Source organism: Argentina silus (genome assembly GCF_951799395.1).
Source record: "Argentina silus genome assembly, chromosome: 13".
In the NCBI taxonomy this organism is placed as follows: Eukaryota; Metazoa; Chordata; class Actinopteri; order Argentiniformes; family Argentinidae; genus Argentina; species Argentina silus.
This window is the reverse complement of record NC_139667.1, coordinates 2,073,179-2,098,215: the sequence shown is the minus strand read 5'-3', so window position 1 is coordinate 2,098,215 and position 25,037 is coordinate 2,073,179. Positions and strand designations below refer to the sequence as shown.

The following is a 25,037-nucleotide window of genomic DNA, read 5'->3' as shown; positions in this document are numbered from 1 at the left end:
GTACTTGGCCCTCAAAACAAGAGAGAGGGGCATGTCAGGACAGGGTGTGTGGGTGTGGGTGTGGGTGTGTGGAGGTGGGTGGGTGGGTGTGTGTGGGAGGGGGGGGGACCTCTCTGTGTGGGTGTGTGTGTCTGTGTGCGCATGGTCTCCACCTGTGTCAAAGTGTATCAACGTTACGGTGCAGGCTGCGTTAGATCCTGGGGAACAGGCTGATTCCTCTCTGTCTGCCATCTGACTGATTTAGGTTGGCTCTGTTACTGGATACATCATCATTTCATGGACTGAATTCCTTAATAATTGCATGCAGTAATGTATACCATAAGTCTGCCATGTCTATCTGCTGTACAGCAAGGCACTGGGACATGGCTAGGGTTAGGGTTAGTGTGTTCTAGGGTTAGGGTTAGTGTGTTCTAGGGTTAGGGTTAGTGTGTTCTAGGGTTAGGGTTAGTGTGTTCTAGGGTTAGGGTTAGGGTTAGTGTGTTCTAGGGTTAGGGTTAGTGTGTTCTAGGGTTAGGGTTAGTGTGTTCTAGGGTTAGGGTTAGGGTTAGTGTGTTCTAGGGTTAGGGTTAGTGTGTTTTAGGGTTAGTGTGTTCTAGGGTTAGGGTTAGTGTGTTCTAGGGTTAGGGTTAGTGTGTTTTAGGGTTAGTGTGTTCTAGGGTTAGTAATGCCCCACAGGTGAAGGATCAGTACCGAAAGATGATCCCTTTTATGTTACAACTCCATAGTTATTTACATCTAGCTAAATGAGCTTTCATTTTTATTTGTTATTTTTTTTGTTACCCCTTTAAATCGGACATGTTATTTTGCTTTCCATCAGTGGTATCAGATGTCTTACAGCAGGGCGCTAAGCTGGTCGGTCTCATGTACATCAGATCAGACACTGGCGTAAACATCTGTTTGGGGATCACAGCATCACCACCCTTCCTTTAATACCACAAACTTCCTACTAGACCCACCACTGACAGATGGTGTCTTTAATGTTGCAGTGATTAATATGAACATAATTACAATGGGCTCACACAAGCAGGGATAACGTGAGGTCTTTATCATCAACCCCTCAACCCCCCCGACACACACACACACACACACGCACACACACACACACACACACACAGTGCATGTCCACTGTTGTTTACATTGTGATATGAGTCTCTGTGTTTATCTTTGAATCATGTTACGTGTCGCCGCTTCCACATTTCCTTTTTCCATCTCTGCTTGGTCCCCGCCTATAACTGGCTCTAACCCTAACCTTAACCTTAACACTAACCTTAACCCTAACCTTAACCTTAACCCTAACCCTAACCCGCCTATAACTGGCTCTAACCCTAACCTTAACCCTAACCTTAACCCTAACCTTAACCCTAACCTTAACCCGTCTATAACTGGCTCTAACCCTAACCCTAACCTTAACCTTAACCCTAACCCTAACCTTAACCCTAACCCGTCTATAACTGGCTCTAACCCTAACCCTAACCTTAACCCTAACCCGTCTATAACTGGCTCTAACCCTAACCTTAACCCTAACCCGTCTATAACTGGCTCTAACTCTAACCTTAACCCTAACCCGTCTATAACTGGCTCTAACCCTAACCTTAACCCTAACCTTAACCCTAACCCTAACCCGCCTATAACTGGCTCACCTTTCTCTATGCCTGAATGACATGCTGCGAAAACGCCATCACAAAATTATGCAACCTATGCAAAACATGCTGGATCCATGACCAGGTACAAAACCACAGAGCTGTCGGTGACACCCACCACTTATCATTGTGCCTGCGAGACCGTTCCCCTGGTCCTGGTCCTGGCCATGGTGACGGGCAGCAGGGCTGAGGCAGCTGAGTCATGCAGTACGGGGATGACTATGGGAACCTTTTCCATTTGCTCAGATGTTACACATTCCTTGTCATGTTTGCTCACTGCACCAGGAAGTGAAGAAACCCCATTGCCTCAGGAACGAGTACAAATCTGGTGACGTCTGGGGTGTTCAGAAATGCCCCACAGGTGAACGATCAGTCCCGATGGTAGATTCGCTTTAAATGGATGAAACGTAATTAAATAAGGCATTGTAACACGCCTTGGCATGCCTGAGAAATAGACAGGCTCTGCTCTCAAGCTCTTCTCTCAGGGTAATCACAGAGGGCACGATTTTAGACAGATGTCTGTGCTCAGTCTGTTATTGCTGCACTGACAGTTGAAATGCGGAGAGAAACGATAGCCAGCAAGCATTATTCAATTGTGTAAGAGTATGTACTCTGGAGAACATTTTCTCCAAACAGGATCAATCTTGTTTCCATTCTTGGACCTCTGTCTGGCTCTTTCACTCCCCCTGGTGGGGAAATGACTTGTGTTTCGATAGAACCAGACTTCCTCAAGAGTTCCTACATATCCTGATGGGCTTTGACAGAAAGACAGGTATAGTTGTCAGAGGTGGCACAGCCGCTATACGGTACCAGTCAAAAGTTTGGACACAAACTTGCCAAGAGTGTGAAAAGCTGTCATCAAAGCAAAAGGTGGCTGCTTTGAAGAATCTAAAATATAAAACATATTCTGGTTTGTTTAACACTTTTTTGTTTACTACATAATTCCATATGTGTTCCTTCATAGTTTCGATGTCTTCAATATCAATCTACAATGTAGAAAATAATAAAAAATAAAGAAAAACCATTGAATGAGAAGGTGTGTCCAAACGTTTGACTGGTACTGTATATAATCAGAGCAGTTCTTTGGGGGCTCAAGGAGATGAGAGGCGTAATCATTTAAACCTCCTTGATATCCCTGATAATACTCTGCGTTCTCCCTTTCCTTTGTGTGACTTTGATCTCATCATGGTCTGTGTCATAACCCCCATTGTCCAATCAAGGGTCATTAGCAGACCCACAAACAAGGGACCGGGCAGAGGGGGGGGGTGTGTCAGAGGGATGGGATGGGCGGAATTAGGATGCTAGGATTAGTGTCTGAGCTCTCATTGTCTAGCGGTTGGACCACTCTGCAGGGAACTAAACTGGGGGACAACAACATCAAAAAGCAACAACAGGGGAGATCTCATCTCTCCTCCTGATCCACTGAAGTCTTTTATTGTCTCCTTGGATAGTGATCTTACTCTGGATTTTGGGGGTTTTTTTTGCTCTGAAATTCCCCATGAGAGTTTTGAATTCTTGTCTGGTTTTTGGAGGATAATCGTATCAGCTTTTGTCATTTAAAAAAAAAAAAATATTGTTTTGTTGTTGTATTAAGATGGAATCACAATAGTCATGTTGCTTCTGAGTAACAATAGTTACTGTCTTCCACTGATCTTCAGGAGGAAAGGTGAGTAAATGTGAGAAGTACTGGACATTCTCAGACACTTTTATAAAAAACACTTTACCTTATTAATGTATGATTGTTTAGTTGAGACTGGCATTGTGAAAAACAATCGAATGACTTTCTTGACCGTTTTTGTGAATGCTATTATTAGCAGGATATGTGCTAAATGAGGTTAAAGAGTGTGTATTTTCAGGGTGAAAGACTGCACTTAATAACATTAGCGCAGAGAGGATGCTATCTATAGCAGGGTTGACGGGGCTAATTCAAGCCTATAACCCCACAGAGCACTTACAGGTCTAAAGATAAAGAAGCTTTGGTGAGGTGAAAATTACAGCTTACCACACAGCTACTGTTGACCACAATACGTGTGTGTGTGTGTGTGTGTGTGTGTGTGTGTGTGTGTGTGTGTGTGTGCACTGATTGCGTTGTTGGGTTGTTGCCTGGTTTTTTATGGTGTGGGGGAGGGATTTTATGTCTCATCTATAAAACAATTAGAGCAGTGATTTGTATTGTCATAGGAACACGATGTCACACCCTTATTATTAATTTGCTTACAACCAGATTTTGTGGCAATGTTGCTCCAGGGGGAATGCTGACGTATTACAGATCTGTTGTGTCACACTTACATGCACAGGTGATGTACAGTGCCTTGAATAAGTAGGGCACTGGATAACCCTAACCCTGAAATAGGGGGAATATCCATAAAAAGTGTTGTAATTTCTGAATGATTTAAAAAACAAACGTGTAGAGCCAAATGAAGAAGAAAATACTTCACTGTCCCATTACTTATGCAAGGCACTCATTATTATTATTGTATTTCTGCCTATTATATTACTCTTGACACTAACAAAGGCTCAGTAAACAATAACGTATGTGTCCTTGTTGTTGTTGTTGATTTTTAAATGATAATCCCATGTGAAAATACTAGTCTTCTGAATTTAATCCCACATGTGAGTGCCTTGTCCATGGAGATTTATAGCACTTCCAACTATGTTGCTGTAACATCCAATTATTTTCCTGTAACTCAGTGCTGTTAATCGCATGTATGTGCGTGTATTAACACGCATGCTGTCATATTAAAAAAAGTATATGGCAGCTTATGGCTCTACAGTACGTATGCATCCACTGTTATGCCATGACATGTCTTCTGAGTGAGGGAGTTAATCTCATAATCTCTCCCCCCCCCCCCCCCCCCAGCAGTCCCAAAGTCAGAGAATGAGGTGACTCTGGCCCGTCCACATGTCCAGGAGAACGTGTTCATCGAGGGCAGCCGGCCTAAATACCTAGAGGACCTCCACACTGAGGCCCAGGAGGGCCTGAAGCTGCAGCGGCAAGAAGGTACAACCCAATCACTGGCTCCCAGTACCTGCTGTAAACACACTCACTCCACATACACTTCTGGTTTAGATTTCCCATAGAGTTAGGATGTGGATGTGTGTGTGTGTGTGTGTGTGTGTGTGTAGTACGTATTTCAATTGTTTTGACTTTTATTACAGAAACGAATACTGGTGAAGACTACCAGGATGACCAAAGCGTCGCAGTGAGTACCTCTTACGATCATCCACTCTTAACAACGTTACATGAAATAATTTCACCCACATTATTCTAAACCTACGCATCGCAAATGACCTAAAACAAAAACGACAGTATATCCTGATGAATATGCTTTGAACGAGTCTACAGTGGTGTGCTGATTTAAACTCTTATGTTTCCTACAGTCGACGGTGACCCAGCAGACCGACGAGGACGGCAGTTTCAGCGAGAGGAGAGGCTCTCTGGAGTCAGACAGCACCTTCCCTGACACTGCTTCTACTGTCTCCACGCGCTCCTCTGTGTCCACGCTCTCAAGCCGCTCTGGGCTGACCCGCCAAGGTAACGTCATAGGACTACAACCGCGAAGGGAGGGGCTCCACTCTGACACCGACAGTAGTCCTACTAGTGGTCATTCAATTTCAAATTGTTGTCAAAGCCTTTGTCAAATCTTAGAAAAAAAAACACAATAATGAGTTACACAGCTAACTAGACTGAGCTTTTGAGTCCTCATTTTGTCAAAAGTTGCCGTTTTTGGTGACGATCACTGTCTGTAAACAGTTGTAGTATATCTGACAAAGCGTTTCTCTCCTGCTTTGTGTTACCTTCCACAGCGTCGACATTCAGGCCCCTGAACTCAGGAAACAAGCCGGAGAAGGCAAAGGCCAGGAGAAGACACAGGAGAACGACTGTGATGGGAATTCCGCAGCACATCCAGAGGGAACTAGGTACGACACTCATTCTTTGTAGTGAACTGTAATGAGTTGTGGTCTCAGTGACGCAAAATGAGTCATTTCAGACCGAATACAAGTACTTTATATACACAGTTGCTTTTGTTCAAAAGGTGCAATACACTTGTCCTCAACGGATGACACCACACCGACTTTCAGCTGTGACGCAAGTTTCACAGCATATGAATGTATCGTGATTAGTCTTCCTGTTCCTCATTAGGGCTGGACAGAGCAGCGTGGGCGGCACATCAGGCCGAATACAGCGACCAGCTTCGTAACGGAGAGAGCATGGACATCCCCACCATCGATGGGCCTCAATCGCCTGGAGCCCATGAGGGAGCCAGAATCCACCTCCAGGACTTGGAAGCCCTGCAGTCTGTCAGTGAAGACCAGGTCCAGAAGTTCCCTTCCAGGGCCGGACACACGGATGACATGGCCCTCCTCCAGTGCATGGGGCCACAGCTCTCCTTCAAGAGGCCCAACTCCCTGGCTGTCCCCTGGTTGACCACAGGCAGCCACCTGCAGCCCCCCAGTCCCGTCATGTCCATGTCCCCCCAGGCCACCTACCTGTCCAAGATTATCCCCAACGCTGTGCTGCCGCCCTCCGTTGATGTGGTGGAGATCAGCCGCAGCCGCAGCAGGAGCAGCGTCCGCACGGTCAGCAAGAGCAGCCTGCTGCTGGCCAGCCCTGCCTCCTCCCGCGCCTCCTCCCGCGCCTCCTCCAGGGCCTCCGCCAGGTCCTCCACCAGGTCCACCATCTCCTCCGCCTCCCGCTACCTACCTACCTACCTCTCGGACAGCTCCGGATGGAGCCGCTCGGATTCCTCTGAGACCCTGGTGTCTAACTCCTCCACCATCTCCAGCAGCAGCACGCCCCGCCAAGGGGGGTCCCAGGTGGGGGACGCGGGGGACGACAGGGACGGGAAAGCGTCGTCTGAGAAGGCCGCCCCAAACCAAGCCGGTGTCCATTCTTCTGTCAGCGTGGCATCAAGGAACTCCAGGACCGCCGCCACCACCAATGGCAAGGCCAGGGCCAGAGAGGATGAAGCCAAACAGGAGGGGGACTTCATCAGGAGCCTGTCTGTGGTGAAGACCAAGAGGCCGCCGGCCCCGCCCAGCCGCTCCTACTCCCTCCACAAAGAAAAGCTGAAGCGCCGTTCGCGGGACCTGGCAGAGGTCAGGCTGGGGTTAGGAGAGTCTCCTCCCCAAAGCGGCCCGGCTCAGGGTGGGGAAAGCAAGGCTGTCAGTGCTGCGGAGAATGAGTCTTCTCCTATGTCCACCGGTAACATAGACAGCCCTGGCTACACTGCAGACACCAGTTCTCTGGATGACTCCTCAGGCTCTGTGTCGGCCAGCCCCCTCAAAGCCCAATCACAGGAGCCTGGATCTGCAGAATCCAACCCCCAAAGGCAGGAGCCGACCCCACAGGAGAACGGTCTGAAGAGGACCCTCTCCCCCTCCAGTGGCTACTCCAGCCAGAACGCCACCCCAATCCTCCCCTCCAAACAAACCCATAAATCCTCCCCCAGGAACAAGAGAGGTATCCTGGCCAAACTACAGAGCATTTTCCCCGGACCCTCCCCTGTAGCCTCAGCCCCAACCCCTGTCATACAACCTGAGGTCTCTGAGAGCACAAACCCTCGAGTCGACACTGTTACCCCCACCCCCTCAGTCATGGCACTCAGAGAGCTGTTTGACATCCCTCCCCCACCCAAGGTCTCTGCCCCCCCACCCCCTCCCCCAGAGGTGTGGGCCCACAACAAGCGCACATTTGAGCTGCTGTTGGGCCCCCCGGCCCCCAATGACACGTATGCAGTGGTGCGTAAGAATCCAAAGGATCGACGATACCAAAAACAGTCTCCATCAGTATCTGCGAAGAGTCTAGAGAGGAGAGATGAGGAGCAGGTACCAGTGCAGGAGGCAGGAGGTGTTCTCGAGAGGGTCTCTGAGCCGACAGCAACAGCACCGATGTTTGAGTCAGGAAAGGGTCAAGGAAGTCGAAAAGATAAGGAAACAGATAGGTTGAGTCCAGTGGTTCAAAAAGAGGACGATAAAAGACTAGCGCAGATGGAGCAAAATAGCAAAGTCGAACAGAAGGATGAGCCAGAGAAGGTCAAAGGAAGGAAGTTGTTTGATGAATTGAGGAAAGTCCAGGAAAGACAGCTAGTGAATGGGATGTCAGTGGCTACTGAAGAGAGGCGATCAGCAGCACAGCAAGGAGAGGCAAAGACAGAAATACAGACTCAAAGCCCTGCTACAGAGGGAAAGACTGATTCACAACAAAAAATGTTGTCTGTGGTGACCACTGCATACACCTCTCCATCTCCCTCCCTTTCCCCCGCACACAATCCTCCCCTGCCGACTGCCGAAAAGACCCCGTCTGACCCAGCCGCAGCCCCAAAGCCCCCCATAGTCTCCCCCACAGGAGAGTCATCCTGGCCCCTTCCTCCTCCGCCCTGGGAACAGCTCACCGAGACCACCATGAGTGAGCACGACCAGCTTGACTTCCCCCTTCCTCCGCCGCCATTTTCTCCAAGTGGTTCAGGACCTGTGGCCCATGTTAAAGCATCACCAGTTGAAACAGAGCAGACCTCCCCCCCTATGACTCTCTCACAACCGACTGTCACGGAGCCTGCTCATTCAGTCCCTGTTGTTAAACCAACAGAGGATCCACAACCTGCCCCATCTGCACCACAGCAAGTTTCAGCTCTACCACAGGGAATCCCCCCTCCACCCCAGGTTAAGCCCCCACCACCTCCCCAAGTAGCCCCCCCTCCTCCTGTTCAGGAGGTCCCCCCTCCATCTCCCCCAGAAATTCCTTCCACATCCACACAGGAAACCCCACCTCCATCTCAAAAGGAACCTGTACCACAGGGAATCCCCCCTCCACCCCAGGTTAAGCCCCCACCACCTCCCCAAGTAGCCCCCCCTCCTCCTGCTCAGGAGGTCCCCCCTCCATCTCCCCCAGAAATTCCTTCCACATCCACACAGGAAACCCCACCTCCATCTCAAAAGGAACCTGTACCACAGGGAATCCCCCCTCCACCTCAGGTTATTTCCCCTCCACCTCCCCAAGTAGCCCCCCCTCCTCCAACTCAAGAGGTCCCCCCTCCATCTCCCCCAGAAATTCCTTCCCCACCCACACAGGAAACCCCACCTCCATCTCAAAAGGAACCTGCGCCACAGGGCATACCAACTCCACCCCAAAATATCCCCCCTCCACCACCTGCTGAAGTCCCCCCTCCACCACCTGCCGAGATCCCCCATCCACCACCTCCAGAGGTCCCCCATCCACCTGAAGAAATTCCTTCCCCACCCGCACTTCCAGCTCCACTCCTAGAGACTACAACACCAGCCCCGGCCCCGGCTCCAGCCCCAGCTCCGGCCCCAGCTCCGGCCCCAGCCCCAGCTCCGGCCCCAGCTCCGGCCCCAGCTCCAGCCTCAGCCCCAGCCCCAGCCCCAGCTCCGGCCCCAGCTCCGGCCCCAGCCCCAGCCCCAGCCCCAGCCCCAGCTCCAGCCCTGGCCCCAGCCCCAGCCCCAGCCCTAGCCTCAGCCCCAGCCCCAGCCCCAGATCCAGCCCCGGTCCCAGCCCCAGCCCCAGCCCCAGCCCCAGTCACCCCTGTGAACATTCCCCCACCAACCCCGTTACCTGTGCAGGTACCTGCCAACCTCAGCCAGGAGCCTAACCCAGTGACCACAGAGAGCCAGAAACAAGAGCAGCATCCCCACAGCATAAACTCTGCCACTGCCCCAGAGGAGGCGTCCAGTCCTGTGGTCACCTCCTCCCTTCTGCAGACAGTCAAACTGAGGTCTGTCAATGGCAGTCCTGACCAGGCCCAGGACCAGGCAGAGGTCCCTCTGAGGGTCAAACAACCCAGCAACGAACCAAGCCAGGAAGCCCCCCAGAAGCCCATCCGGAGGTCTCTGATTATAACATCCCCCCTTCCCAATGTTACATCCCCTACTGCTACCACCGTCTCACCACCCCCCGTAGACAAGTCCCAGCCCAGTGGACTTCACATACCTCCATCCTCAATCACTGCTACCTCTCCTACGAGGAAGTCCCCTCCAGCCACTGTCACCTCCCCCTCCATGAGACTACAGGAGGCCATCCGCTTGAGGACAGCAGCCAGGACCTCGGGACCTCCTTCTCGTCTCAGCCTGCACCCACCAACACCACCAGCAGGCGGAGACCTTCACAAGTCTCCCACCGCCACCGCCAGCTTCATCTTCTCCAAGAGCACAAAGAAGGTTGTCATGGAGACTCCCTCATCGCCGGAGGCCCAGGCAAATTCCCAGAAAAAGTTGGTTGCTGAGCTTTCATCGGTGTCCAACCCAGCCAAGATGACCACAGATACACAGAAGAAGGCGGGCAAGGTTCCGCCACCTGTGGCCAGGAAACCTAAGCCTAAGGTCAAAGAGACGGACAGCAGCGTGGAGACTGAGCATGTGCAAACTGCAGGACAGCAAGCACAGCCAGATGACACTGAGAGTAAGTGATCCTCCACTGTTCTTTTTATAATGTACAGTGCTTTAAAGTGCACCTAGAATAACTACACAACGTGTAGCTCTTTAATGTAAGTGCGTGGTTTTGAAAAAATTGATTTGAGCTGTAATCGTCTTCATCTTCCTCCTCCTCTGTTGACTGTCCTGATGATCTGGTGATTTGACCATTCTTTGACCTCTGACCTGATTGATTTCTCTCTCCTGTCAAAGGTCCTGCTGTGGCAACACCAAACGGGACTGCAATAAGTGTTGAGGATCCACCAGTGCCCTCAACATGAGCGATACTGAAGACTACCACTGGGCAAGGATGTATCTGTCAACAAAGACAGACTTTTTTTTCTTCTCCTGTAAATTGACAGGACGGAAGGAAGGTGGGATGGACGAAAAAGAGGACGTATTTGGAGAAAAGCAGAGCCTACTGAAGAAAGAGCAACTGGACATGATGCAGTCGTACAAAAGAGCTGTTGGTTAAAAAAGGTCCATTGTGTTTATATGATATTAATGGTGTTGGTCTTTAATTTCTCTAATACTCTTACTTTGCCAGAGGGACTTCTTACTCAAGCTTTAATCTGATCAATGATGGACAGTCACAGTGCTTGCTGGTTTAGGTACATGTATATGGTGCCCTCTAGTGTCATCTAAGGGATGTTACAATTACTGCCGAATTTGTGTGGAACAATGGGAAACCTTGGGCAACTGTCTTGATTCTACCTGAATGTTGTATTTTCAATATATTCATATGAATGCACTATTACATTCTTCTGTATTTCTTTAGAAGTTCATATTTCATATGTCTTTCTTTGTCGTGTCATAAAAAAACATTTACCTAAGTTATTTGAAATGTTTAAAGTTTGACGTTTTCTTTTTTTTGTTGTTGTTGTTGTACTATGTGTCAATCTCTGATGCTGTCATCTGTCCTCACCTCCTCACCTGACAACTTTAATTTAAATTACCAAGTAATCAAATGATGTCATCGGAACTTGATGACTTGTTCTAGAATGATGCAATGAGAACAGGGGAAACCTGAGCTACTGTACATGTTGTTTATCTTATTTCTCTGTTTTGTGATTTAAAGGCATGGGCGTGTCTTTCCCCCCACATATGTGGAGTTAGTTTTTTCCCCCGGTAATGTGGCTATAAGTGTTTGGCAAGAACATTGCAAAATGCGCTTACAGAGGGCCACATTTTCCTGGAAGAGGAACACTCTCCCACCCTCCAAAGTTGGAGTCGTCATTTCAGCATCTCCCCCCACATTTAGAGTCAAATCTAAGCCTAGGTTTAATGGTAGGCTATTAGAATGATTCCCACTGTGTAAATACATATCGTACGTTGAATCTTATGCCCAAATTAATGGATTGAACAGTTATTGCTTATAGGGCACATATGTTTTTGTGTTGCCTTTCGTTAGCTTAACCCTGAGAATGAGGTTTATTTCCTTTCTGCCAGGTGGGAGCTGTGTTAAATGGAATGTTTATGTTGCTTACTTGTCCTAAAATGGGCATATTCCCCAACTGGATGAAATATTTGCTTTGGATGTGCAAAATATTATTCAAATTGATTCACATGATTGAAAAAAAAAAAAAAAAAAAAATCAAATGAATGATTTTGTATAGTTTCATGTATTTCAGTGGATTAAAATAAATAGCTACAATGAATTATTCTCACTTAATAATTGTGTTTCTTAGAGCTGTTGAGAAAAGCATATGACTTCCTGCATTGACTGGTGTTCCACAGATGTTTACCTTTTTCAGATTTTTCTGCATTTCCTTGTTCCCATGATGCTGTCATCACGCAGTGCTGATATCTAAAGACCTGTGTTTTGTGTCACTCTTAGAGTATTTGTATGAATAACACAATTATAATTAAATCAGATAATGAAATGACTGTACAAATGTATTTTTGACGTAGTCATTTGTACAGTGATCTGTATATTTTGCTCTGGTCTCCCTGGATTTGTGAATTTGCAGTACAGTAACTACCCGTCGAAACCTGTGAATGGTGTCATACCTCATTCCTTGGGATAAGCAAACAAAACTCTTATCAAGCGGGTGTGTCTGTTAAGAGTTTGAAAAACATGCTCGACAGGAATTTGTCGTAGGTTAAAGTATGCACAGGGAGAATCCTTGAGAAATCCTAATTCACATGTAATCATGCACTGCTGACGTCACAAGCAAAGATGTTTCTGCGACACTCTTCCTCACACTTAATAACTGACCCAGTAAGGTCTGAGTTTCACATGTGCTGACTGACAGTTGTATATTAAGCAGAATATTAAATTAATATGGAGCTGAGTACAGTTTATTGGACACATTTTCTTTCCGGTAGTTTCCAATAGTTCTCAGTTGGATCTGGATCCACACATGTACACTGGAATTTTTCTTTGGTCTCCCTGGGCCATGGGGGGGCAAAGCTCAAGTGGTTGTCTGGGTTTGAAAAGAAGCATGTCTAGACATGAATAGATAAAACTATGCACAAAGAGAACCCTTGATAAGTAAGATATTCATGCCAGTGTAGGGGAGGTGATGAATCTCTGTATGATAAAAACTAAGAAGGAAGGTGAATTGATTCACAATAAGAACTAAAAAGAACTCAAACTACATGGAAGACAACGTTATTACTGCTGCCGTGCCTCGTCAAGGAATGTCAACATGTGAGGAAAACGTGTCAAGGTTAAGACACATACTGCATGCCTTACGTTGGGTGGAGTCAAAAGTAGGTGAAGTGAGGTAGATTGTATCTAATGCCACTCCCCAAGCACACACCAGAGCTAAGAGTTTGCTGCTGATGCATTTGAGGACTTGCTGAGTCTGGTGGAGGCAGAAATCGGAGGACAGGCTCATTGTAATGCATGGAATAGAATAAAGAATGGTATCAAACGTGTGTGTGCGTGTGTGTGTGTGTGCGCGAAAAGGAGTGGTATTATCAGACCTTACAGGCCAACAAGAACCATCATCATAATGGGACATGACCCTACCTGCTGACTCCCAGATTTTTGTGCACTGTGAACAGATAGTGATTTAGGTCACACTCCAATCGATTAAGCAATCAATGTTTATTCAACAGTGATACACAATAATTATACATCACAGTTATTTAGATATCTATATTCGTATATATGTTATTATCTGTATTGAAATCATGTTAGTGAAGTACTTTGGGTCAGATATTATGCGGTAGCCTAATCTCTGTTGGCAGCGACTGCTGTTGCACCACGAGTCATAAATCAATGTACACACAAGATAGTGACCGCTTGACGCTTGGCAGTGGCTAGCTAGGTAGCTAGGCTAGGGTAGGGTAGGTCGTTCATGGTCATTTAACAAGATCCTACAGCCTATTTTCTTTTTAGTCGCACACACAGTGCCATCGACTACAACGACACCGATATTGTTAATCATACTAATGACGTTGAGGTCAAACATTGTACATCGAGCTGTTAGGTAACGTTAGCTTCGCTAGCCAGAAGCCGGTTGAATGAAGTGAGCTGACCCCGGGGAGGAGAGGATGCATTTGGCTGATTTCGTCGCTGGTTCCGTTGGAGGTATCTAACGGGTTTGTTCTCTGCTGTAGCTGTGAAGTCGTACAAGCAGCTGTTAATGTTGTCTGCAGGTCTGAATCGTATTAGATGAACCCATGCTCAATGCAATTGAATGGGTTTCACTCATCCTGCACCAGGACCTGCAATGTCGCTGTCATATACTGTATATTGAACGATAGTTGTTTCTGCAGGGGCGTTTGGAGTGGCTGTTGGGTACCCCTTGGACACAGTGAAAGTGTGTATGCGTCTATGTTATAATTCATCATTGCTTACAAAGATGTAACAACTGTGCAAGCGTGAAACTAAAGTTGTGTGTGTGTGTGTGTGTGTGTGTGTGTGTGTGTGTGTGTGTGTGTGTGTGCGCGCGTGCGTGCGTGCGCGTGTGTGTTTAATATTTGCAGGTGAGAATACAGACAGAGAGGAAATTCACAGGAGTTTGGGAGTGCATCCGTACCACATGCAAGACAGAAGGGGTGAGTGCTTACACACACACACACACACACACACACACACACACACACACACACACACACACACACACACACACACTCACACACAGTAACACAGGTTGAGAGGCCAGTGAGAGTCAGTCATCTAAACACACACACACACACACACACACACACACGCTCCTCTCCTAAAGACTGTGGTCCTTCAGGTGAATGGCTTCTACAAGGGCATGTCCATGCCCGTCACCACGGTGTCCGTCAGCTCGTCTGTGGTGTTCGGCGTCTACAGGAACGTCCTGCAGTTCCTCCGCCAGCTCCGCTCCAGGAGTCCCGACGCCCCGTCTGCCAAGCTGGAGATCTTCCTCTCAGGGCTGTCCGGAGGCGTCGCCCAGGTCCGTGCCAGTAGTACACACATCGACAGCTTACGCTCAATGAGACTAAACTGGATAAATACAGAAATAGATATTCAACAAACTGAGATCCAATTAATAAGCTTAAATCGTAATCAATTGTAAAAATGGGGGCGCTTTGTGGCGTAGCACACTAATGCGCACACCTCATCATCATCGCAAGGTTCCTGGTTCGATTCCGACCCTCGACACGTCTTGCATGTCATCCCTCCTCTCTCTCTCTCTCACCCGTCCTTCCTGTCAGTCTCTACTGTCTCTATCCCAATAAAGCAGAATTGCCGAAAAAACATATTAAAAATAAATAAATCGTAAAAATGTAAAGCCTCACTACTTCACCCTGATTAAGCTGTTTATCTCCCCCCCCGTCCCCGTCCCCCAATCCCTCCCTCCTCTGCAGGTATCAGTGATGGCCCCAGCTGACATAGTGAAGGTTCGTCTCCAGTGCCAGATGGTTCCGTACCAGGGCTCGGACGCTCAGAAGCCCAAGTACCGCGGCCCGGTCCACTGTCTGCTGACCATCGTTAAAGAGGACGGCGTGCTGGGGCTGTACAAGGGAGCCGGGGCCCTGGCGCTGAGGGACGGCCCTTCCTTCGCCACCTACTTCCTTATCTACAACATCATCTGCGAGAGGCTGTCGCCACCCGGGCAGGCCCGGCCAGGTAAACACACACAAACACCCCCGATGTAAAGGTAGAGGTCTGGGGTGTGATGTCATAGCGGAGCGACCGGGGTGACTCAGACAGACAGACAGAGATGCTACAGGCTAGAGAAGAGAGCGTGTTGCGATTGAATGTGATTGGCCGTCTTATGTCGGAGGGCAGTGAAACGAGTGGATGCTCTCGGTCGCTACAGTATCTTTGATGAAAGTTGCGCTGTTTTCACTGGGCGTGACGTCATATCCCAGAGTGTGACCTTAAACTCACTTTATTTATCCTTGAGGCGATTATTGCTGAATTCAAACGTGACAGGGAGACACAACATTGTGTACACCACAACGTGTATCAGGAACAACACAGGACAGATCCTCACACACACACACTAACACACACACACACAATCACTCCAAGATGATCCTCTTAAACATGGACATGTTTGTAGTGAAGTCAACTCATCAACTCACCCTGGTGTTCTATGCTGTAAATGGCTGATTGTGTCGACCATGTCCCCCCCCTCTCCCCCTCTCCCCCCCCAGAGTGGAAGGTGGTCCTGCTGGCCGGAGGTGTGTCTGGGATGTGTGGCTGGTGCATCGGCACGCCCATGGACGTGATCAAGTCCCGCCTCCAGGTGGACGGCATGGGCCAGAGTCGGTACCGGGGCTTCCTCCACTGCATCACAGACAGCGTCCGCTCCGAGGGGCCGGGGGTGCTCTTCAGAGGCCTGGGGCTCAACTGCATACGTGCCTTCCCTGTCAACATGTCTGTGTTCGGCATGTACGAGGTGGTGGTGCGCCTCTTCAGGACCTCGCCTTAACGCGGCGGCCTTGACGATTAGAGGACTTTTCGTTTCTTGAAAAGAAAAGCGGTGTTAGTATTTTTCAAGTTTTAATTTGGAGTATTTATTTTTTGAGGGGGGGGAGATTTTAAGTGATTTATATTTGAATTATGTTTCTGATGCAGTTTTTTTCATGACTGAAACAAACATAATGCATTGAGTGTGGATGCATGATAACAATATCATAATTTTCTCTTGAAATCTGCTGCTGCTATTTGTCTGACGGTTCAATAATAGTGCCATAATGCACTGAAACAGTGAAACTGAGGTTATTCAGCGAGTTTTGAATGACTTCAAAGTATTTAAAGTGGAAAATGTGAATCAAAAAATGAACACTAAACCAAAACAGCCTCATGTCAGATACAAGTCTCTGACTCTCAAGTATCATACTGTATTACAGTAACTAGCTACATTCATTTGCACACGGTTTGTTTTTATTTGTTGATGAAATGTTTCTCTCCATTCTGTGATGTATGTAACATTCCCTCACTGCCCTTAGCAACATGACAGGGTTGCATTCCTCAAAGACCACTTGATATTCTGGTTTATATAGAAGACTACATTTGATATTCTGGTTTATATAGAAGACTACATTTGATATTCTGCTTGATAAAGAAGACTACATTTGATATTCTGGTTTATATAGAAGACTACATTTGATATTCTGCTTGATAAAGAAGACTACATTTGATATTCTGCTTTATAAAGAAGACTACAGAGTCCTTGAGCATCAGGCCAGTAATACACCGTGCCCAGACTAATTTAGGGATGGTAAAATGCAAACAGATCGATTCTGCTTTGAACAGGAATCACCCTCTTGTTAATTCATATCACTCCTGATGCAGCTTGTTAAGGCCGTGTCCTCCAAACACAGCTGCCAACAGTCTGTCCTGTATTAACGTGGGTCGTCATGGTTATTGAGAATGTAACTAACCACCAAATGTTTATCATGTATCGTGTTACTGGTTACAGTCAGTGGAGACATCAGTCCTGAAATGTACTTGGCCAAGGTGACAGGTTCAGTATTCCCTGTTCTAGTACTGCCTTATAAACCCTGTTCTCAGAACACTGAGGATCCTCCTCTTTAGGCCTCATTGTGACACTTTAGTTAGAATGACAATCCCTTCTGTCATAAGATTGTGTGTGTGTGTGTGTGTGTTTGAGAGTAATGAACCACTAGAGTGGACTGAAGCTGGTTTTGGTGCGAGTGTAACAGGGTGTGTGAGTTTAAACACGCACAAACCTTTCTGCAGTGTTTATAGTGAAACAAATAATCTATTATTAATATAAATGGTTTAAGAATTGAATTAATAAAAAAAAAGGGTGAAATCACGAGGCAGATGTTATGTTTTTTATTCACCGGCGGTGTTGGTGTAAGAACAAACCAACACGACCTCCTGTTTCGCTCATGCTTGGTGATGAAGATGATTGAAAGCAACACGGCGGACCGTTCGTCAGACACTGCCCCCTGTGTGAGGGACCGTGTAATTACAACACACAACAACAACAACAGAAGCGTTCCGGGCCGTCTTCGCTGCGGTCGACCGTGGCAGATTTATCAGATCTCACAACACCTGGAGGAGCGTTTAGAAGCATCACAGGAGCCACATCAATATGATATAGAGATCTGCTGATCGGCCCGGGCCCGACCGCTACGACGACGGGCTGGAACGCGGCCGCAGCCTCTACTGGCGTTACGCGGCCTCGGCTGTGTGGAGTCACGTGACACAACGTGCTGTGGGTCACGCAGGGAAGGCTGGTGGAGGTAGAAATCGGAGGACGGGGCTCACTGTGATGCTTGGGACGGAATGAGGAACGGTGTCAAACAAGCACGTTGCGTTTGACACATTTCCTCATTTCCGTTCCACTACATTACAATGAGCCCCGTCCTCCGATTTCTACCTCCACCAGCCTCCCCCGGTGTGGGCGACATGAATATTCACATGGGTGCTATTGCGTTGAGATTCGGCACGTGATTAACCCTGGCTGCGTGAGTGTGTTCCCTGTCTAGTAGTTGAAGTCTAAGGTCCTGGGGGTCATGAACTTTTGGATGTCTTCCTCCGTGACCCGCTTGCGGCGTTCTGCGTGGGCCGTGATCATCGGCTGAAGAGTCTCGATGAGAGTCTTCTTCAGTTCCCCCGTCAGGAGGGCTCCACTGGCGTAGTCCTGGGGAGGGAGGGAAGGAGGGTGGGAGGGAGGGAAGGAGGGTGGGGGGGAGGGAGGGAAGGAGGGTGGGGGGGAGGGAGGTTGGGAAGCAAGGAGAGAAGGAGAGAGGGAGAGTGGGAGGGGATATAGAGGGTAGGGAGAGAGGGAGAGTGGGAGGGGATATAGAGGGTAGGGAGAGTGGGAGGGGATATAGAGGGTAGGGAGAGAGGGAGGGGATATAGAGGGTAGGGAGAGTGGGAGGGGATATAGAGGGTAGGGAGAGAGGGAGAGTGGGAGGGGATATAGAGGGTAGGGAGAGAGGGAGAGTGGGAGGGGATATAGAGGGTAGGGAGAGGGGGGGGGGAGGGGGAGTGGAGGAAGGGAGGGAGAGAGGAACAGAAAGTTAGGAGAGATAAAGTGCACAATGCATCAAAGTGTTCACAGCTTTCGTTTCCAAGAAATCTAGACGGGATGTTATTCCTCATTCTGATAAGATCTTGTTGTGACACACAGACAGCGGGGAGAGCAGCCATCAGTTGAGATATGAGACAATCACATGCTGTCATGTATTCAAGAGTGATGACAACCAGCCTGACCAGCAGCTCCTTACTCCGTCAGCAGACTTCATCTACAGGAACAGCCTCATAACCGCATCATTCAACTTCCCAGAAATTCCGGTCTCTTTTTTTCACCTTGAGGCCTCCCACGACGTTAGTGAAATATCTCCAGAGGTCTCTCTCTCTCTCCAAATACTGGTTAAAACGTCTCTGGCATGGTGTGTTTACCCCATAGCACAATAAATAACCACACAGGAGAGTGAGTAATGTTCTGACCTGATTCAGAGTTGCCTGGCCGTTTCTGTTTCCAGGGCTAATGTAGGACAGTGCTCCGCGTGGGGGAGGCAAGCAGAGCCAAACCCCAACTACACTTGACACCAATTTACACTGAGCATGCACACAGGCGCGCACGCACGCACACACAGAACGCACCCACACACAGAACACACCCACACATACACAGACACACACAGACCACAGAACACACACACACACACACACACACACACAGACAGAGCATGCACGCACACGCACACACACATACAGAACACACACACACCCACACCCACACCGACACACACACACACACCCACACAGACACAGAACACACACACACCCACAGAACACACACACACACACACCCACACAGACACAGAACACATACACACCCCCACCCAGACACACCCCTCACCTGTCGTATTTTCTCCAGCTGCTCGTCGTCCTCCAGGAAGAAGGTGAGGTACATGAAGGACACGTCTACGTCCGTGTTCCCTCCGTACTTCCTGTGTTCCTCCACGGTGTCCTTCCCCCCAGAGAACGCATGCTTGTTCACCTGGGAGACAATCGCAACGTATCAACACATACAACAGACGCCATTTAATAACAGACGCTTTTACCTCAGTAACTTACAGCACTGGGAGTGCATGGATTTTGCGTATATATAGTCCCAACGGGAATCGAACCAACAACCTAAGCAAACCAACTGAACCGCACAGGACCATAACAACAACCACAAAAACGACGAGAACGTCATCGCATCTCGAGCTGCTTTGTTTTTGATACTGGCTAGCGCTTAGCGATTCTTGTGGAAAAAGTATTCTTCGCGATTCTACTTAAAACGTCACGTCGTGGGGCGCTTAGTGGCGTAGCACACTAATGCGCTTACCACGTAATCGCAAGGTTCCTGGTTCGATTCCGACCCTCGACCTATCTTGCATGTCATCCCTCCTCTCTCTCTCCCATCCTTCCTGTCAACCTCTACTGTCTCTATCCCAATAAAGCAGAAATGCCCTAAAAACATATATATATATTTTTTTAAATATATGTTTTTAGGGCATTTCTGCTTTATTGGGATAGAGACAGTAGAGATTGACAGGAAGGATGGGTGTGAGAGAGAGAGAGAGAGAGGAGGGATGACATGCAGGATATGTCGATGGCCGGAATCGAACCAGGAACCTTGCGATGATATGGTGTGCTACACCACTGAACGCCCCCTAAAAACATATTTAAAAACCCCCCAAAAAAACGTCACGTCCCGTCCCGTACACGACACAAACAACCACGTGTTGTCGTTGACAACGCCCCCCGAGGCTCGTTCTGACGGCGTGACCCACTCAGGACCGGAGCGTCACCTTGTTCTTGATCTGCTTGGGCGTGTCCGTGAGGAAGATGGAGGAGTTGGGGTCGCTGGCGCTCATCTTGGTCTGGGCGCCCTGCAGGGCGGGGAAGAAGGAGGAGTGGAGCAGCGCTGGCTTGGGGTAGCCGATCCTGGGGGCCACGTCACGGGTCATCCTGAAGTAGGGGTCCTGGGGCGACACAGAGTAGATTAGATACAATTGGATTACAGACTTTATTGTCTGTCAAGACTTGGATTGCATCGAACATGCTTGAAAATGTTGGGGCGGGAGATAGAGGAGAGATGGAGGTGTGTGTGTGTGTGTGTGTGTGTGTGTGTGTGTCCTGGTTGTGCTGTGAAGCCTGACCTGGTCGATAGCACAGGGGATGAGACATTGGACGTCTTTCCTGCCGTTGAAGATCTGAGGGAAAGAGTTACTGAACGATGGAGCCGCCTGGATGGCTGGGAAGCTGATCTTTCCTGGAGGGAGGGAGGGAGGGAGCGAGGGAGGGAGGGTAGGAGGGAGCGAGAGAGGGAGGGAGGGAGGGAGGGAGAGAGGGAGAGAGGGACGGAGGGAGGGAGGGAGGGAGGAGAGAGAAAGAAAAACATTAGACTATCAATAAACATGTACCATCATACCGAGGCACACAGTATCCTACCATGGTCACTCTCTTCAGAATTCATAAGAAATTCGGGGGAATTCGCTGCGTTGCTCAACGGTTGAGAAACTTCCCGACAAGTCACCCATCTTTGTTTAGACAGAAACACGTTTGTAATATTGTTTCAGATATAATTCAGTTGCTACGGTCTCACTGTTACTGTACCGATGCAGTCGCTGTCAGTGAATCCGAAGATGCCTTTGACCTGGTTGTACGTGACGTGTTTCTGTATCTTCACCACGTTCCTGTAGAAGGCGGGGGACGCCCTGTAGAGAACATAACAGTCAGACAACAGTCAGACAACAGTCAGCCCATCTGGATGCCAGAATGACTCCCACTTCTGAGGAAACAAAGGAGTGGGGGAGAGAGAGTACTGCACTGTCAGAGGTCCAAAAGGCACTGAGCGCAAGGAAATCAGAACAGAACGCTTAGTGTTTACACTCTAGAATTATTGCACAACAGCACCACCTTGTGGAAGATCATTGAAAAGACACTGCCTGGGAGCAAGTAGAAGTACATTAACTGTGGTCTTCAAAGACTTGTTCTATGACATATGTGTACCCGGTGAGGCAGGTGGAGGTAGAAATCGGAGGACGCGCTCACGTGTGTTCGATACCATTCCTCATTCCGTCCTCCGATTTCTACGTCCACCAGCCTCCACTGAACCCCATACAGTCCAGGTCTGAGAAGATGGACCTAACCCAGGCCTACAGATGTACCGCAGTGAGACAGCCCAGAGGCTCAGTGGGTGAATCGTACCCCATGTAGTCCAGGTCTGAGAAGATGAAGGTCTTGTTGACGTCGAAGCCGCATGCGATGATGTCCTTGGCGTTCTCGCTGGCGTACCGCCGGCAGTCCTCCAAAGACAGGTCCTTCCAGAGGTACTTCTCATCGTCCGTCAGCTGGATCACCAGAGGGACGTCAAACGTGTCCTGAAGCCACCTGGTGAGAGGAGGGGAGAGATGGATGGATGGATGGATGGATGGACACAAACCCTACTACATACAACATCAGGGGAGGCTGGTGGAGGTAGAAATCGGAGGACGGTCTCGTTGTAATGCATGGAACGGAATGAAGGTATCAAACACATTCCTCATTCTGTTTCTGCCTCCACCAGCCTCCACTGTTCAACTAGCTTGACTTATGAAACACTATAGAGTAGAGTAGAGTAGAGTAGAGTAGAGTAGAGTAGAGTAGGAGTAGAGTAGAGTAGAGTAGAGTAGAGTAGAGTAGAGTAGAACCAGCATGGTGTGGCGGAGGCTCACTTTGTGAAGATGAAGGGGATGAGGTGGCCGACATGCATGGCCTCTGAGGACGGTCCTCGTCCCGTGTACAGGTAGAACGACTTCTTCTTCTCGTACGCATCCAGGACCTGATGCATGTCTCTGGAGGAGGGAGCAGCAACAGAGACACACTGTCACGTCATGACCTCATGCCTGGCACCGCCGTCTCTACGTGGATGCAGCAGCCGCGCTACTCGGTCATGGCTTTTCACTGTCCTGGCGCCCCGCTGGAGGAACGAGCTTCCCACTGCTGTCATGACTGCAGAGTCACTACCTGTCTTCTGCCGTAGATTGAAGACCCATCTCTTCAGGCTACAACTAACTTAACTGTCCCTCCTAAAGACCTCTTCATCCCCACTACCCCCCTGTACAAGTTTCTCTTCTGTAAATAAATTACAAAAAAGAAAAGAAAAGAAAGAAGTAATTCTTCCTTCTTCTATCATTGTGACTGCCACTAGCCCCTGGTCCTAGCATAATTACTTTTTCTTATGATGACTGATGGATAGATGATTCACTTACTGAGACAAATGTATTTGTTGTAAGTCGCTTTGAATAAAGGCGTCTGCTAAATGCCATAAATGTAAATGTCACCTCAAATGCCCTCAGGGCTAGGAGACTCTATCTTTCTCACTTTCTCTTTCACTTTCTCTCTCACTCACTCACTCACTCACTCACTCACTCACTCACTCACTCACTCACTCCCTCCCTCCATCGGAATGAGGAACTTGACAACAACATGCCCAGGTCTAAGAGGAGTTAACCATCGAGTGATTCTATCTGTGGAGAAGACCAGCGGACCTGTGTGAGAAGAAGATGCCTCTGCGCAGGAACCGGTGGGCCTTCTGTCCCGACACTCTCTGGATTCTGTCCACCAGCTCCTGGTCAATCTTGCTGCTGCCGAACCTCACTGAGGAAAGACACACACAATAATACCTACAGCATTATTGTCAGCTGTCAATGAAATCCAGGGGAGGCTGGTGGAGGAAGAAATCGGAGGACCGGCTCATTGTAATGCATGGAATGGAATGGCCGGTCTCCCCGCCCCCACCATCAGGCCTCTGCAGCTCATCCAGAACGCTGCCGCCCGTCTGGTGTTCAATCTCCCCAAATTCTCCCGTGTCACTCCCCTCCTCCGCACCCTTCTAGCATTGTGACTGCCAATGGCCCCTGGTCTGAACATAGATTACTGTGTCTTATGATGACTGATGGATAGATGATTCACTTGCTGTAAGTCGCTTTGGATAAAGGCTAAATGCCGTAAATGTAAATGTAAATGAATGAGGAACAGTATCAAGCACACGTGTGCGTGTTCTGACCTATGAGTTTGTCATAATCCACTCCCTTGGCGCTGGTGGTGGTGACGTTCCAGGGGTCCACCTGGTCGTCGTCGTCGTCCGCCCCCGCGGGCCCGTTGTCGGGTTGTGAAGCCCCAGTGTTCTCTGCAGGGGGACACCCGGCCTGGTAGTCCTGCCCTGTCGCCTGCTTGTAGTCCACCTTCAGCTTCAGCAGCATCTGCACAGCAGCATCGATGTCAGCCTGCGGTGGAGAACACGGTTATGAGACACTGGTGTCACACTGACAAGAGCAGAGCAGGAGTAGTAGAGTAGAGTAGAGTAGGAGTAGGAGTAGGAGTAGAGTAGAGTAGAGTAGAGTAGAGTAGAGTAGAGTAGAGTAGAGTAGAGTAGAGTAGAGTAGAGTAGGAGTAGAGTATCCAACAGTCAAGGGCCAACATACCATGACAACGATGTTGCAGAGTTTTGACAACTAGTTACACTTTACACGCATTATATGTTATTCACTGTATCATGTTTTCACTATATACATTTTTTACAGGTCCCAAAGCATTTCACTCTATCAGTTATGGCTGTATGTGATGTACTTGACATATGATGATTATGATTATAAAATATATGATTAAATGATATTATATGATTTATATATGAATATATCATTATATCATCATTATAAAAGCGTCCTTACTTTGGCAGCCTTCTCTGTTTTCAGGGCACGGACTGTGTCTCCCTGTGCTGTCAGTTTTTCATAGAGTTCCATGGCAGTCGCCCCCGCTGCCCCGTCTCCCTGACAGTCTGTCATCTTTACCCTGGTCAGGACCTGGAGCAGGAGGAGAGAGACACAGGCGGTGTGATACAATCCTCCAGCCCTGCCTAATAAGCAAGTAAACATTCAGAAACAGTTCACCTCTAGTCCAGGTTCAGGACGAGACATTCACAGTATTAATGTGGCCTACTGTACGTGCTGCGATGTGAGGCGGGTATTGGTGAACGCTATTGTTGGAAATCATGGAGGACATTTACATCAACAAAACACACTTGGGCTGTCAAGCCGAAGCTACTATCTAATGTTCAAGTCGTACAGTAAATGAACTGTAGCTGCGATCTAACGTCTTGTTTTGTGGTCCATGCAGCCATCTCTGGTTGAAGCAGATGATCGCTGGCTAGCGACAGTCAGCACATCTCCACTGACGCCTACCGGCGTGTGCACATTTACCATATGTGTGAGTGTATTGTAGCGATGCCTCTATTCTAGCGATTCCACCACGCCGTGACAGTGGCTTTCATGTGATAAACATTTATTCAATAAAAGCGATACATTCAAGTATACATTTAATATGTTTAAAAACGCCGAATATAACAAACGCACCGTTTAAAATTCTTCAGACTGGTGACTATTCAACTTGCATCAGCTTGACCGGTGAGGTGTTCGGGGTAAATGTATCCCCGGTGAAACAACATGTCATTGCTCTCTAGTTCCTGTTAGGATCCCGTTACTGCTCAAAGATCTGTGCTCATTGGACATAAAACA

General features: G+C 48.5%; 3 protein-coding genes across 8 annotated transcripts in view; 2 read left to right on the top strand and 1 right to left on the bottom strand.

Annotated features, from left to right (window-relative positions):
* LOC310814366 (uncharacterized protein) overlaps nt 1-10,420 on the top strand; it is a 28,278-nt gene extending 17,858 nt beyond the window's left edge. For 2 of the 3 annotated variants that reach the window (XM_083683747.1, XM_083683746.1), the window contains exons 3-8: nt 4,501-4,641; nt 4,800-4,843; nt 5,022-5,175; nt 5,448-5,561; nt 5,785-10,056; nt 10,281-10,420. In XM_083683747.1, the coding sequence (XP_083539873.1) occupies nt 4,501-4,641; nt 4,800-4,843; nt 5,022-5,175; nt 5,448-5,561; nt 5,785-10,056; nt 10,281-10,348 (4,793 nt within the window). In that variant the 3' untranslated portion in view covers nt 10,349-10,420. The remainder of the gene's footprint in view (nt 1-4,500; nt 4,642-4,799; nt 4,844-5,021; nt 5,176-5,447; nt 5,562-5,784; nt 10,057-10,280) is intronic. The other variant, XM_083683748.1, reaches the window with a different exon arrangement.
* Nucleotides 10,421-13,201: 2,781 nt separating this feature from the next.
* On the top strand, nt 13,202-17,288 carry slc25a47b (solute carrier family 25 member 47b). 2 transcript variants are annotated; one of them, XM_083684000.1, is made up of 6 exons: nt 13,202-13,608; nt 13,797-13,840; nt 14,007-14,078; nt 14,264-14,446; nt 14,862-15,123; nt 15,657-17,288. In XM_083684000.1, the coding sequence occupies exons 1-6, from the start codon at nt 13,572-13,574 to the stop codon at nt 15,932-15,934; spliced, it is 876 nt and encodes a 291-aa protein (XP_083540126.1). In that variant the 5' UTR covers nt 13,202-13,571; the 3' UTR covers nt 15,935-17,288. The 2 variants fall into 2 exon arrangements, with proteins under 2 accessions (XP_083540126.1, XP_083540127.1); XM_083684001.1 differs by having other exon boundaries at nt 13,202-13,844.
* wars1 (tryptophanyl-tRNA synthetase 1) lies at nt 15,847-24,938 on the bottom strand. 3 transcript variants are annotated; one of them, XR_014554578.1, is made up of 12 exons: nt 24,876-24,938; nt 24,195-24,326; nt 23,531-23,750; nt 23,013-23,121; nt 22,197-22,316; nt 21,691-21,873; nt 21,097-21,197; nt 20,640-20,752; nt 20,289-20,462; nt 19,349-19,489; nt 17,316-18,121; nt 15,847-15,969 (listed from the first exon to the last, which is right to left on the bottom strand). XR_014554578.1 is itself a non-coding variant. In XM_083683998.1 (11 exons), exons 2-11 carry the CDS (start codon nt 24,306-24,308, stop codon nt 17,963-17,965), a joined length of 1,434 nt encoding a protein of 477 aa, XP_083540124.1. In that variant the 5' UTR covers nt 24,309-24,326; nt 24,876-24,938; the 3' UTR covers nt 17,298-17,962. The 3 variants fall into 3 exon arrangements, 2 of the variants coding, with proteins under 2 accessions (XP_083540124.1, XP_083540125.1); XM_083683998.1 differs by lacking the exon at nt 15,847-15,969 and having other exon boundaries at nt 17,298-18,121; XM_083683999.1 differs by lacking the exon at nt 15,847-15,969 and having other exon boundaries at nt 17,298-18,121; nt 24,195-24,379; nt 24,876-24,930.
* Between the last annotated feature and the right edge of the window lie 99 nt (nt 24,939-25,037).

Coding starts and splice junctions, on each gene's coding strand:
- wars1 (XM_083683998.1), bottom strand. CDS start 24,308: ATGACAGACTGTCAGGGAGACGGGGCAGCGGGGGCGACTGCCATGGAA. Junction 23,751..24,194: donor AAACAGAGAAGGCTGCCAAA/GTAAGGACGCTT, acceptor TCTCCACCGCAG/GCTGACATCGATGCTGCTGT. Junction 20,753..21,096: donor CACTGACAGCGACTGCATCG/GTACAGTAACAG, acceptor CCCTCCCTCCAG/GAAAGATCAGCTTCCCAGCC.
- slc25a47b (XM_083684000.1), top strand. CDS start 13,572: ATGCATTTGGCTGATTTCGTCGCTGGTTCCGTTGGAG. Junction 13,841..14,006: donor ACCCCTTGGACACAGTGAAA/GTGTGTATGCGT, acceptor TAATATTTGCAG/GTGAGAATACAGACAGAGAG. Junction 14,079..14,263: donor CCACATGCAAGACAGAAGGG/GTGAGTGCTTAC, acceptor GTGGTCCTTCAG/GTGAATGGCTTCTACAAGGG.